The sequence below is a fragment of the Dermacentor silvarum genome, chromosome 10 (genome assembly GCF_013339745.2).
Source record: "Dermacentor silvarum isolate Dsil-2018 chromosome 10, BIME_Dsil_1.4, whole genome shotgun sequence".
NCBI lineage: Eukaryota > Metazoa > Arthropoda > Arachnida > Ixodida > Ixodidae > Dermacentor > Dermacentor silvarum.
In genome coordinates, this window is record NC_051163.1 from 28299864 (window position 1) to 28314587 (window position 14724).

Genomic DNA, 14724 nt, shown 5'->3' on the forward strand with positions numbered 1-14724 from the left:
CACACGGGCTATTAGATGCGACGTAAGGAAGCGAGCCGAGTGGGGGCGGTTGATCTGCAATGATTTAGGCTACCGAGGAACTTTATTGCAATGTACCCACGTGAATGCGGCCGCCGTAGCCAAGAATTAAAGTCGCGACCCCTTGCCTAGCAATAGGTATGAATGAATGAATGAAAGAAAAAAGGAAGGAAGGAAGGAAGGAAGGAAGGAAGGAAGGAAGGAAGGAAATTGTATCCCCCTGGCGTAGAACGCCACAACTACCAAGGCATCGCGAATCATACGCCGTGACTGGGTATTGTTTGCATGGCTGATTAAATTATTTGAGCAAGGAGTATGGTCAAGTAATCAGACATGCCTGCATTGGATACCGCTTAGTTTCCTAAAGCAGGTCGGAACAATAACTTTCTATCAGTAAATATAATATCTACGTAGCGCCTCACTATGGCTAACCCATCAAGTGTTAGCCATATTGTACGTAAGAGCGGTAATTCGATTGACGCCTTTGAATATAAAAATATTAAATGAACGCAGTCTGTCAGTACTAGGACACGGGCCGAAAACTTGCACGACAGCAAATAAACTGGAGAGAAAAGCGATGAAAAGGTGAATGGCAGACGCAACTTTAAGACAGAAAGATAGGCGGAGTTTGAAGTAGGGAGCATACGAGGGATATAGCCGGTATTCTAACTGATATTAAGATGACGAGATGGAATCGTGTAAGGCGTAGGACCCATAGCCGTTGGTCTATAAGAGTTAAAAAATGAGGTTGCTCTAATAATTGGCGTCTTATCCAAATGAGGAGAAGTGCAGTAAAGGACGGCAGAGAATCAGGGGTTGTCATGAGATTAGAAAATTTGCAGGTATACGGAGGAATTGGCTGAACGAAGACACTGGTGCCTGGTGATCGCTTGGAAATTTCTTAAAATGGGCTGATGATAGTAATTATGACGCTGACTCACCAAGTTAGCCTCTGTACGCTTCTCGTCCTTGCTTGATACATTCTCTTCAGCTGTCCTGCTTTTTTTCCACAGCACATTCATAATTAAAAAAAACAAAAAAAACATTGGGTCTTGCAGTGGTTATGGTGTTGGGCTGCTAAGCACGTGGTCACGGGATCAAATCCCGGCCACGGCGGCTGCATCTCGATGGGGGCGAAATACGAAAACACCCGTGTACTTAGATTTAGGTGCATGTTAAAGAACCCCAGGTGGTCCAACTTATTCCGGAGTCCCCCAATACGGCGTGCCTCATAATCAGATCGTGGTTTTAGCACGTAAAACCACACAATTAAAAAAAAAATTGGCACCAGCAGCTGGTGCCGGTTACTGCTATTTTTTGTGGTATGTAGTATGAAGTTCATATAATATGCAAAGTTATTCCGACTAGCTCCCCATGGTCCAAGGACTGTAACGGAGCCCCTGATCAAGGTTACAGCAGTAAACTTACTTGAATAAGGAAGCAACACTACGAAGTAAAATTAACAATATAAAACACTTGGTTAAGATCAGATATAAATACATCTGTGCCAAATACGTGGATATAAAACTGGGAAAAGTACAGGACACAAAACACAAGAGAACGCATATCAAGATTATGTATTAAGAAGAAATGATTTCAGAACCCGTTCAGAGGGAAATAGCGATGCTAGCGACATTATATGCCGTGTTGGGTACTTGTAAAAAGGGATTGCAGTAAATGGCAGAGTTTTCATGCAATAATCTTCAAACCAAGTATATCAAAAGTCACACATTATCGCGACCGTACATAATCTAATCAAGGGAACTGTTTACAGGATGATGGAGATTTAAAGTGAATAAATGTGATCGAACAAGGGATGTTACTATTGCCAACGTCTTGACAAGGATAAGTATACTTATCTTCGCCTCAACGTAGACGAGTGCCGTTTCAGAAACGTTCGCTTCAGCCACATGACTTGTTCGAGTTCGAGCACTGTTAATCGCAATGTAGAGATACAGCTTGAAATGCCACAATATTTATGCAGACAGTTTCACAAGAACCGAATAAGTGACACAAATCTTTGCCCTAGAACGAAAAGATTCATAGATATATTGATTTAAAGTACAAAAACTGGGACAGGAATTTACTGCAAGCCCAGCGTTCCAACTAGCTTTCTCTTAAGGGGTCACATGATGGGAGCTGTAGCGGTGCTCAGATGCGTTTCGGTTAGTTGGTCCCAGCCATATTGATGATCTCTGCCGAATGTTTACCTTCGATACGTATGTACACATATTGCATGCGTACAAAGTAATTTGCGACGGGCGAGAACACGTATGTGCTTATCTTTGATCAACAGGGCAACGTTTACGTGTTCGGTGTGGAAGGAATATGTGCGGGTGCTCAGGAAGGCGAACGATCCGAAAGGCGAACCGTGTCAGTGGCCGCCAACTCTGCGTCAAGTATCGCCTTTCCCGTGGTACCACTCAGAGAAGGTCGCTTCGTCATCAAGGTCCACGTGCACTGTCCACAGGGCGAAGACGTCGTCGAGAAAGAACTCAACGTAGTGGTAAGAGCTGCAATCTATTTCGAAATGATGCAAAGTTGGAATACTACTCCAGTGCCCCGTCACAACACCTGTTCATCTAGGGTGACATTAATGGGCCGTATGTACGATGCACTCTAAGAAATGTTTCCGCCCCTTGGGACACATCTTGTCCCCAACCAGCAATCGTCACCTATATCTCATACGACTTTCCTTTCTTTAAAGGGTCGCTCACCGGGCCCCATTGCAAATATTCTTTTTTTTTTTTTTTTTACACTGGAAGTTGTTAAATGCCGTATAGGGGGCTCTAACGAAAGAAGTTTTCAAATCAGTTAGTTATTGGAGGAGGTAGAAGAAACGAAATCGCCCTGTTGCCATACCGCCGGGCGAGGGAGGAGTGGTTCTTTGTGAGGGAGGGAAAGGTTGGCAGTATCTTCTGCAGCCCTTGAGGTAGCACGGCTCAGCGCCAGATAGTAAGCGAGCGCGACTGCCGACATAGACACTCTCTCCCTTGAGTATCGACTGGCGTCCACAAACGGTTTTCCTTCCCGGCAGTCTCCCGTACCGGAGCCGACAGACCGCGTTACGCTCACGTGACGAGCCCTGCCTCCCTTCTTTTCGCGTTTTTCTATGCGGCGCGCCTGAAATGGCGACATTTCGCGTTCCGCATTGGATAGCTTACCGAAGTCGACTGTCATGGTGAATGACGTTGAGGAGAGGGCGTGTTTCATAGAGGCATTTATGGGTGCACGCTTGACTCTCTGGCTGGGACGGGGCTTCCCTTGAGAGGAAAGGCTCACTTTGTTTCGTTTGAAATTGCCAGCCATTTCCGGCAGGGGGTCCGCAGTGGTGTAATACTTTGCAGATACGATAGTCAGGGCGTGATATATATGCTGCACTTGTCTGTTTAAAATTTCCAAACCTGGCGAGAGGCTCTTAACGCAGCGCGCCCTGTACTTTCAGGTTGGGAACGAAACTTTTATGACGCGGGTATAATTGACGCGAATATTTATGACGCGGTTTCGACTCCGCCCACCGCGGGATAATTTTAAATGAGTTTTTGTGATTGAAGAGCGGCACATACGCGCGAAGCATTCCCAGCGACCCAAGTTGGCGTCAATATGGTTCATTAAAGAGTGGCACATGCCCAGGTACACATAGCTAGTGACACAGGTTGACGTCAAAGACGTTCATTGAAAAGCGGCATATAACTACTGGCGCGTACCCAGTAACACAAGCTGACGTGGAATGGTTTAACTGACAGACGACACATATGCGACGCCACATGGCCGTGACCCAAGTTGGCTTGACGATTGGTATTGAGCCCGGTTCCCTCATCACACTAGCGTGATGCTTTAACCATTAGGCCACGAACTACGCAGTGACTAAAGTTGGCGGCACAACGGTTAAGGACATCAGCAGACCCCCAGAAAGCCCGTGAAGTACCATAATAATGCTAACCGCATTAAAGCCGCAGCGCCGACTCTCGAGCACCGGTCCACTCTGCAATAGCAGCAAGGCGGGTGATGACGTATGCAGCGTCACGCCACCTCGCTCGTGGCGGGGGATTTGAAATGTGCTAGAGGAATGCGACCCCTTAAGTCGCGGTCTTCTCTGGCACTAAATCTTTGCTTGGCACGAAGGAAGCGGTGCGAGGTTTCTGCAATTGTATTTTACTAGTACACGTACGTTGGCGTAATACCTGCCCGTATACTGTTACTTTCAGGAATGAGTAGAGACCAAGAACAATAATGCTTGCGTAATGGCGCCCCAAGTTTGGCGTTTATTATTTCAACCATCCGGTACCTTCCAAAACATTACAAACAAATTTGTTTACAACGAAACAAAAATCATTATATGTGGTCCAAATCTTGCGCCGTCGATTTTACGTTATGGGTACTCAATATGGAGAACGGAAATATCACGATGAAAAATGTGGTCTTATAAATGAATGGGCCTTAAAACGAACCATGGGAAAATCTAGAGCTTTCAACTGCTTCACTGCCTTGTGAAGCTATAGGAGGCAACATAGGTGAACGAAAACAACAACAAACAACTAAAAAATAAGCTGCGTTGTGCTTTCTGAACGATTGAATATCAAGTTCTGTGTGCTATCAATGATTCTCCGTGTGGTTGAACAGTTGCGGCTTGACTTTTTCATTTACTATTCTTAATACAAAACTTTACCAACCCAACAGGGCCCCCGAGATCGTGTAGCGTGCGTTGATAGCATTGCACGCAAGCTGGTCTTGAAGGACATGGACCAAAGTGCTGGTATAGCAGTGTGCTCACAAAAGCCTGTACCGCAGCACAGCTGTGGTCGGTCATGCTGTGCTTGACAGAATCTTATCTGGTCCAACAGCCCGAAGGAGTACCAGTTGAGACGGTCGTCTCCGTTCCTATCGACCCGGCCAACGCTCGCAAGAGGACGGTGCAGAGGTCCACGACGGAGACGTACGACGGTGTGTGAATCTTAGTTGCACCTTGCAAGAATGTAATGGAGCATTCGACTGGTTCCTACCACGCTCCAACTCGGTTTGCAGCGAGGCAGAGCCTTCTCGAAATTAGAGCCAGGGAAATCCTGACCCAGGCCGAACGTGGTAGCTGATCCCAGAGCATTCGGAGTGGCCACGTGATCAGTTTCTGCGGGATTGCTGTCGCGCTCTTTCAGGTTGAAGGTGGGAGCGCCTCCTAATGCTCTGAGCTGGAGCGCGGCGCTCTAAATGAACCAGCGAGTGTGTTACCGGCGCTCTATTTGTCTCGCTATGCCACTTTGCTTAATTCTTTGCCCGATTACTCGGAGATCTACTTGCGTAGAAGCCTGCAAAGGTAGCGTTTACCAAGCGGTCTTATTTCCAACCACTAGACAGCCTGACTTATCTGGTAATGTTCAAAGGCTCTCTTTGGCAAGGGCCATTTGGCAAAACCATCCCGCTCCGTTCTCGCTTGGTCTGCCAGTGATCCACACGTCGTCCGAGTAGTTATATCATCTGTGTAGATTGAAAACTTCAGGTCATCAACCTCAAAGCGGTGTGGCAGACTGGCCATGGCGAGGTTGAACAAGGTAGGGTGGCTACTGCTGGTTTTTCTTACGGCATATTCAGGTGGTCGTTTCAAAACGCTCTGGCAGCCGCTACAAATGTCGTCTAAAGAGCAGCGTAGCGTTACTGATAGCATAAGCGGGCTTCATTGATGATAAAGCAGTAGTACCATCCCTGTAATTCCCGGTTATTCTCGTAATACAGTTTTAACGCGATAGCGTTAAGGGCCCCGTGTCGGAGAAAATCCGGCGTCGGTGTCGGCGTGGATGTCGGTGTCCGTGGCGGAGAAAATCATCCCGAACCACCCCGACCGCGCAGGCCCTCCGCGTGGTGCAATGTGTTAGTTAACAAAAATTGAATTTCTCACAGCGAAATCCGCCAGAAAAATGGTAAAGTAAAACTTAACCACAACCTACAGACATGGTGGCGTCGGACTGTTATTTGAATATACGAGAAAACATAATTCTGTTACGAAAAAAACTTAAACACAAACCCCTTTTACCAGCATTTCTACCATACCAACAGCGGCGCGCTCGGGTAGGCTACTTGCGAAAATCTTATCCAGATGGCGCTTGCATCCTTGGCAGATCAAATTGGGATTTGGCCTGCCTAATGCGTTTTGGACACGCGCGCGCCTCGGGGCAACATCAAACAATTAATAAAATAATAAAAAAAGGTCCTAGGGCCTTCACATTTTGATATAGTAAGACGGCTTATATTGCCCGTGTAAAAATTTCTTCCCAGCAATGGATTTGGGCTTAAAAGTGAAGCCAACTTTAAGGGGATTGGTGTAAGCTTGGTATTTGCAAACTGGCTTTCCCACGTTGTGGGTTGCAGTGAAGCCTACACATAAAAAATGCGATGCGAACGGGTCCCGATAACGGTATCGCGTTCCACTCTTAAAGCCGAAGCTTAAGCGTCTTCCAATTTTTTAATAGTTTGCGGTTCTTAAGGTGCCACCTGAGCTATTTGAGAGTTTTCCCGCCGTTCGACTCTTGGGGCTGTCCTTAACGTCATGCCGGTGTTTCTAGAGATAATGAGAAGCAGGAGCTTCTTATAACAGCTGTTCGCGGTCATTAAGTGAAAGAAATGAAATAGTCACTGAAGTCCGGTGCAGTTTTTGTTACCAAACATATAGAGACATATCTCCAGCTGCATCCACGAAAAAAAAAAACGAATTTTCGGAAAAAAGGCGAGCTTAGTAATGATCACAGCTATTATGATCAACATCGTCATCAATATCAGCATAATACAAGTAAAATGCGTGACAATAACTACTACCGGTATTTTCATATCGTGCCCAATGTGGACGTTTGGGTTTCCAATACTAGTTCTAAGACACCGCGACTTGTTGCCTCATCCATTCGACAGATTCAGTAGATCCGGTAACCAACCAGCAAACCATCGCCGTTAATGTTCTTTCGCCTCCGGACGCTGTGCCAGGCACAAGAAGCTGTTCGCTTTCCCTCACAGGTAAGTGACTCCTCCGTTTGGTCTTGTTTTACCCGAGCAAAACTAATCACAGTAGAAGTTGCTATCTATGTGCGGTATAAGTTACAAGGGTTGTTCACTAAAGATGGAGGCTAATGCTCTGGAATCTTATTCGTGAAAATTATTCATCGCCGCTTGCATCCCTTTGTATATGCTCTCCAGTAAGTAAAATGCACGCGTTCCTCTATTTCTACCCAGCCTATATAACATGATTGAAGCCACCTTTTGCCACCTTCTTAAAAATTCCCCTCCAATATCCTACCTGTGCCTTGTTCCATGTCAAAGCAATGCCCTTTTCTACCGCGAGGTACGAGTACATAAAAAGTCGGAGAGTGCCGCATCTGGACTGTAGAACGAATAAGGGGATCATTGCGATGCTTTGGGGAAAGGTAAAAAGTTAGTAACGTTTTACTTCGCGAACGCGGGTGATGCGCACGCACATGCATGGTAGCTATAGAGCACACGAAGCTATCGGCACTCGGTGCGCCTCGACATCTCGACTGCCCGCGTCGCAGATCGCTTTCACGATAGGCCTTGCGCGGCCGCGCCATAAGCAGCTACCACCGGAGTAAGACCACTCCCCCCCCCCCCCCCCCCCGCCCGCCAGGTGGGAAGACGGTGCGCTTCCTTCCCGCTTTCCTCCCTTGCGCGCGCGAGATTGAGCCGGCAACGTCGGCTCACCGTCGCACGCTTTTACTCGCGCATAAAGCATACGCGTCGGGATCGCGAGACGAAACCCGTACGTCCATTCCGCACAGCGCCCGTAGCTACTGCCAGAGGAGGTCAACCCAGCGCGCCTCCGCCTACTCTCCTCCTCCGTGAAGCTTCTCCTCTTTTCTCCTTCTCCGCTTCGCTGAACGCCACCTAGACGTTTCTCTAGGTGGCGTTGCTTTGCCGCGTGCTCAGGGAAATCGGGAATTTGTGACCTTTAATGAAGAGGAGAGTAACTGCGTGGTGTCGATTGAACAGCAAGTCATATGCATAGTCAAGCAATATAAGTACCTCGGCGTATACATAAACGAAGGAAAGATTTACTCAAGCACCCACCAAGATAATATGAAAATAAAAGAGAAGTGGAATGCAGCAGTAATGAAACATAGGGCACTTTGTGGCCACAATAAATATGAAGTGGTGCGTGGAATCAGCAAAGGAGTAGTGGTGCCAGCGCTGACGTTCTCAAATGCCATTCTGTGCCTAATATTGGTGGGCCGGTTGGCTTTGGCAACCCACAGAAAAACCGCAAATTAGGCAGTGCAAGGGTACATGGGTTGGGCCTCGTTTGAAATCAGGGAAGCGCAGAGCAAAATTAATTTTGAAGAAAGACTCAGGAACATGGCTCAACATAAATGGGCGGCTAAAGTGCACAAGCATAGGTACCTAAAAAGCGTGGACACAGAATGGAGGAAGAGGTCAACAAAGTTAACTTCTTCTAAGTACAGGGTAGTTGAAAGTGTAGATAGACAACAAGGAGTAATCTGAAAGAACGTGAGATAAACAGAGACAGCGATTTGGATGCCAAGAATGGAAGCGAAAAAGACCATGGAGATTTAGAAGAAGGAGAAGAAGAAATTAGAACGGAAAATGGTACGATAACGCGAAGGGAAGTGCCTTGCTATTTGAGGCTCGAACTCGTTGCGTAAGGACAAAGATATTCCGGAGTAAAAAATTGGCTATGGCTTAACTCAGTTATGCCTGGGTGTGCGTAGCGAGAGGTAACGATACCCGTTACTCAAGCTGTAAAACGGGATCTTCTGCTTCTGTAGAAAGTTCCTACACGTAGCACAAACACTCGCCACAAGTCCTCCTTCCTCACCGCACTCAGGTACTCACCGGACTCAAATCTCGCATATGCCAAAGTCTTTCGCAAACGTCACACACAAATCCAAACGAATTCTCTGTAAAGTCCGTTAGGAACATGCAGGTCGCACTTGAACTTTGAGCCAGCTAAATCACATGGTCCGTCACACGGTGAGCCTTCACGTCCTCCAACTGTATTGTATCGGCGGCTAGGTGCGGCGCTCTCCGAGCTGCAACACTCTGCCGTAAATTGTTTTGTAAGTTGTTTTGTAAATGTAAATTGTTTTGACATGGAACAACATATGGAAAATGACGTAGTTAATGGACATTGGAGGTGATCTTTAAGAAGGTGCCAAAAATATTGCTTCACTCATGGAAGAAAGGGTGGGACACGTGCATTTCACTTCCTTGAGAGTATATAGAAATGAATAAAATTGGCGTTGCATAATTTAGAGAAATAAAGATTTCAGACCTTCAGCCTGAGTGTTTATTGAACAATTCCCTTGTAAAAATATTTTTTGAGCAGCTCATTCAGACGCTGTTCTCATTTCCGGAAATCCATCCTGTTTCCTGTTGTCCTTAAAATGCCATAGTGCAAAATAATTTTCGTAAGGAGCGTTTAGTATAATAACGACTGCACGCTATACTGAAAGCAAAATTGTTTTGTCATGTTTCAATGCGAAAGTGGTTGGAACACATGTCAGAGTAAACCCTCTTATCTTCGCATCCAATCAATGTTGTCGAGAGCATGCGAAATGTCGGCCATTGGTTGTAGGAAATATTTACGAGGAAATCCCATACGAGGAACATGCATAAAATATCTTGTTTAGTCTTTGATTCAGGTACGTATTAAAAACAACGTATATTCCTGGCTGACACACGCATGCACGCACGCATGTACGCACTCGCGCGCACTTTTTTCAACTCATTAATACTTCTTTCTGGGCTATTTATAGTCGATAGCTAAGCCGGCAGCAACCGGCATAGCTATATATAGCTATATATCGCAGCTAAGCTGGCAGCAACCATTTTTGAAGTTTGCCCGCTGTATCAGCCGTAAAACGTGTCACGTTCTTTGAACTCGTTGGAGGTGAAAAACTGCCTCACGAACGGTGGTGCTTCTGGAAAAATGGTAAGCCCTCGCTAGCTGTGAGGGCCCGCATTAGTTTCTCAAAGCGCGCACCAGGAGCGTGCAGAAAAATGGCATTAAATTCAGCGAGGAGGCCTGCTTGAGCTGTATATTGCGTTAATACTTCATATTAATACGGCATATGATAATTCTGTCGCATGTGAAATGAATGTGCGTATTCGCAGAAGCGGGCGTCTTCCCGTTGAAGAAGCGAGCTGTACGGACGGTACACGGCGTGTTCTGTTGTGTGCGTCTGCCACCCGAGTAGTCTTCTAGGGTCATGTCAGTGCAGTAGATCAGTTTAGCACAATAAAATGCGTGTGGACACGGGCACCGAATTACAGGGGATATCTCTTCGAATGCAATCTCTGCGCATCATGTCTCGCGCGTACGTCTGGTCAGCACCGTGTGTGTTTTAGGGCGAAATTGACTTGAAGTGGGACTAGCTTCAGAGCAAAAGTCTGTGTTTGATGACAGAAAGTAAAATTGAGGCTTTGATAAACGCCGTTGTGCTGGCCTCCGCATTAATTTTCACCAAACTTTAAGGCACTCAGATGCAGACCACGAGTGTTTTTTTTTAACCTTCAGTGTTCATCGGAATCGGGTGGCCTCGATCGGGAATTGAACCTGCGACATGGATCTTAGCAGCGAAGAATAATAGCCACGTGGCCATAGTGGCATGCATATTTTCTCACACTCCATGGCTGCCAGTATTCAGCTTATAATCTGACGTAAGCGTGTCGTTACTACAGTTACAAGTTAGACGAAGACATACCTGCCACAAAACTGTTCATGCATCTTTTGTTTTTCGAACGGACGAGGCCGTGCACCGAAAGAACGCTTCCTATGATGGAAAATCCAACGGACATCCTTGCGCTCAACTTCACAACACAAAAGGCGCTGAACCATGGAGCGAGTGTATTACTGAAGCCGAGACAGGGCATTTACGTTCCTGGCCTGTAACTTTCTTTTGCTTATCTCTGATCAGGGCTGTGCTGGTGTCGGGTTTTCCGTTGATGACTCTAGGCGGTGCTACCGCTTTTTGCAAATTTTCGCGTGACTTGGCAGAGGACGCGTCGGCGTCGACGGGTGACAGAATTATACGGGTGACAGTATTCTGCGGGTGACAGTATTCTGCGGGTGACAGCATTCTACGGGTGACAGCATTCTACGGGTGACAGCATTCTACGGGTGACAGCATTCTACGGGTGACAGTATTCTGCGGGTTAGACCACCCTTTGTTGACAGAGTACCAGGAACGCTGTTACTCGCATACTCCAACGCATCCGGTGTGGAGTCAGGTGAAATCTCGCGAAAGTGGTAGCACAGTCAAAGCCGAATTAACGAACCCCGATAAAAAGAACTCCGCTCTATATCGAAAACGCTATACGTACTGACCGATACTAATGTAAAATAACTCCATCATAAGAAACTGGACATTGGCCGTTTTTGACTTTAAAGCCTTTGCCGCCTGTGCAAGAAAACCAAATAGGAAAGTAGGCTGGAGCATGTCTACGCAATCTCGCGCATTGTGAACGCCATTCTTAGTGGCACTGAGAAAGATTTCAAGGCACATGCATAAATTAGTGCCTACACTACGTGTAGTCTTGGCGTCAGAAAGTAGATTTTTTTCTTGCTTCTATTTTTTTTCGCAGGGGATAACAACTACACATATAACGAACACATCCAAGAAGTTCGTCTACCTTCGTTATGGGCTAGTTTGGGTAGATAAAATTACCGTATACATTGAACAATTTTTTCCGCATAAATGTCTTTGTTATAACCGGGTTCGAATGCACTCCCGAAGGTTATCGACCCAGAACAGCGCTCTTTATTTCGGGTGTAATGATAACCTTCTAAATGATCTCGTTGAAATGATCCCGTCGCTTAGGAAACCAACTAGGCTCGTCGGCTGAAGAGACGCTAGGGAAGATCGAGGTTCTCATGAAGATGCCCAGCGGAAGCGGCGAGGAGAACGCTGTGCTCATGGCGCAAACGCTGTACGCTCTCGAATACCTCGAGAGGAGGAACGTTACTGACCGTGCACTAGAAGAGAGAGGGCGTCGATACCTGAGGGATGGTAAGCTTATATGTTTCTTATTTACTTATTTGTTTATTCCGATTTCAAGACACTATATGTCATTTGGCCCCATCAGCAGGGACATGTTTCTAAGTACATAGGGTAAACAAGAGCGCACAAATTTGCGTAACATTGCAAACGGGCTTGTGATAACGTATAGGTCAAACGATGGAGTAAGCAGAGAAAGTACAAAGATTGTCATGCACTGTCAATTCAGCAGGAGAAAAACAAACATCCGTGGAGAAAATAAGTCGTGAGCACATCAAAGCATACATCATTCCTCTAATGCATTCTCTTAATTGCTACCTTGATTGAACGATCTGGAGGAGTGTTCTGTTCTTGGGTAACACCAGGAAAAAAGTAGAACTAAATTATAACTCTTTGTATGTGCACCAAACTAAAGCCTGACGTGAAATCTTTGTTTCCCCGCGCAGGATATCAACGGCAGCTGTCTTTTCGGAGCAAGACCGGCTTTTTCTCCAAATTTGAGAACACGCCACCCGGTAGCCTCTGGTAAACTCCTCTGCCTCTGACTATTCAGTGTCTTAAGCGGGGTATTTTAATCCCATAAGCTATGAAACTCTGCATCAGACTTCGAGTAGGCTAGAGTACGCAAGGGTGGCTGAAAAGGGCATGTTGGTAACGTTGCATCTGTGGTTAGTAGCGCGACGATCTACGTGAGACGTAAGCAGTTCTCTTTCCTATCACTTCTCTTACATCGCATGAAGATTATCCAACTGCTCACCAAAGATGCTAGAGCACCGTTTTCTGAGAGCACCGTTTTCTGAGAGGGGGCGGGGGTATTTGACTGACGCTCCACAAGCTACTCGCAAGTGAAGCTCAATAGGGTCTGAATCCGAGGTAGTTCGTACAGCAACATCTGCGAATGAAACAGCGCTAAACACGGGACATGGCATATGGCAAACGGACACACACAGCGGTCTGTGTGTTTGTTTTGCAATCGCCGTGTACCGTCCTAGTGTTTCCCATTCAAAAATGGAACGTGTCGACACCTATTGGCTACTGAAGTGACCTTGAAATTTGAAATTGCTAATTAACAAAAGTCACAGATTCGCCGATGGCGCTAGCAAATTATTATACAACTGCACAAACTGCTATGTATATTCGCTTACTGACTAAATTAACAAGCATGTTGTCACATGCGCGCAGGAAAATACGAACACATCTCGCTCGATGTCCGCGGACACTCGCTGTCAGAAGGCTGGCGTGATGAAGAGAGGCAGCAGTGCCGGCCTTCATCACGGTGCAGCAGTCTTTATAGCGTGCTGCGCCGTGATGAACCAATTTCAGTGCAGCAGGCCTCATACAAAAATTACCCACTTGTGTCTACAAAATCTGTTGTCGCCGTTATGTTTTAATCCTACAGGACCAATTTATTTTATTGCGATAGCAATTATATGGACACTCAAAAGCAGATTTCTGCCGTCGGCGTCGCCGTCGCCGTCGCCGTGAGGTTCCGTATGACGTCAATGGAGATGAAATCGTCGCCGCGCGCCGAACGCTGTATGTGCGAGTGAAAGGGCGCGAGGGGCGCGCGCTTTCACGGGGAGTGAACGCACGGCGGAGAACAAACGCGCGTTCTGCGCCGTGCTCGCTTAAGGGCTGCAGAAGTAGGCGTCTCTTTCCTCCTTTACAATCACCATATATGTAGAGCAAACGCGCCCCCCTCCCCCACGCGCGAGACGCCGTGGGGGAGGGGGAGGGAAGGGAGGCGACGTTTAGCTGCGGCACCAAGTGCCTATTTATATCAGAGGCTCCGGCAACAGTCACCAACGCCGCACGCATTTTGAGCGAACGCGGGCAAAACGCCGACGGCGTCGACAACAGTTCTGCGTGCGGCCGGTGCTGCTGCATGTCCAAGTTTATACAGCTGATAAAGCTAATATCATTACTCTGTATAGCTCTGTACAATTTTGCTATCGCAATTAATGCTTCGCCTTTCAGGTGAAACTGCGACAACTTTTTTGCCTAATAAAACAAATAGCTTTCTTGGGTCTTCCGCGCATTTTCGTGGTTGTCGGTGTTGGTCGGACTCTCCCCGCCAATGCAACGGCGCTGATGCAAAGGGCGCGCGCTCTTGCGCAACTGAGTTGCAGGGCGCATAACGCCAAATATTATATAGCTCTGCGAGAGGTGCGTACTGTCACACGAGAGCTTGACGTTGTTTAGACGTTGCTTAGACATTGATTAGACGTTGCTTAGACGTTGATTAGACGTTGCTTAGACGTTGCGTATACATTGCCTAGACGTTGTGTAGACGTGGCTTAGAGGAGGTTTAGACGAGGAGATATAGACGTGATTTAGACATGGTTTAGACGTGGTTGTGAAGCGTTCGGAAAGGACAGTTCTCCCTTCCTTCTGGCGGCTGCGGGAGAGGGCTGCAGCTACTGGAGGAGAGGACGGCACTGGCGTTTTACGCCGGTGTTCGCAATGCTGATTCGACACGCATACGATGAATCGGCTTCTGCATGTACCCATAATTACCGCTGCAGATGCACAGGTTAACGGCTTTGTTCTTTATGAAATATACGCAAGGAAACAACAAGCCCTACATCAATTTTTCACTGTAGCAAATTTACGCCTTCAAGCGCATCCACCCTTCATTAAAGCGAATACCTTTCTTGAAGCGTTCGGCCATTCGCTTACCCTGACTTTCATCATCGAC

At 46.8% G+C, this 14724-nt stretch overlaps 1 protein-coding gene across 4 annotated transcripts in view; it reads left to right on the forward strand.

The window, feature by feature from the left end:
- The window catches only part of LOC119431007 (complement C3), a 122118-nt gene that overhangs the window by 72120 nt on the left and 35274 nt on the right, over positions 1 to 14724 (forward strand). For all 4 annotated transcript variants that reach the window (XM_049657796.1, XM_049657795.1, XM_049657797.1 and 1 more), the window contains exons 20-24: positions 2315 to 2524; positions 4863 to 4962; positions 6913 to 7014; positions 11850 to 12038; positions 12473 to 12551. In XM_049657796.1, coding sequence (XP_049513753.1) covers positions 2315 to 2524; positions 4863 to 4962; positions 6913 to 7014; positions 11850 to 12038; positions 12473 to 12551 — 680 coding nt within the window. The remainder of the gene's footprint in view (positions 1 to 2314; positions 2525 to 4862; positions 4963 to 6912; positions 7015 to 11849; positions 12039 to 12472; positions 12552 to 14724) is intronic.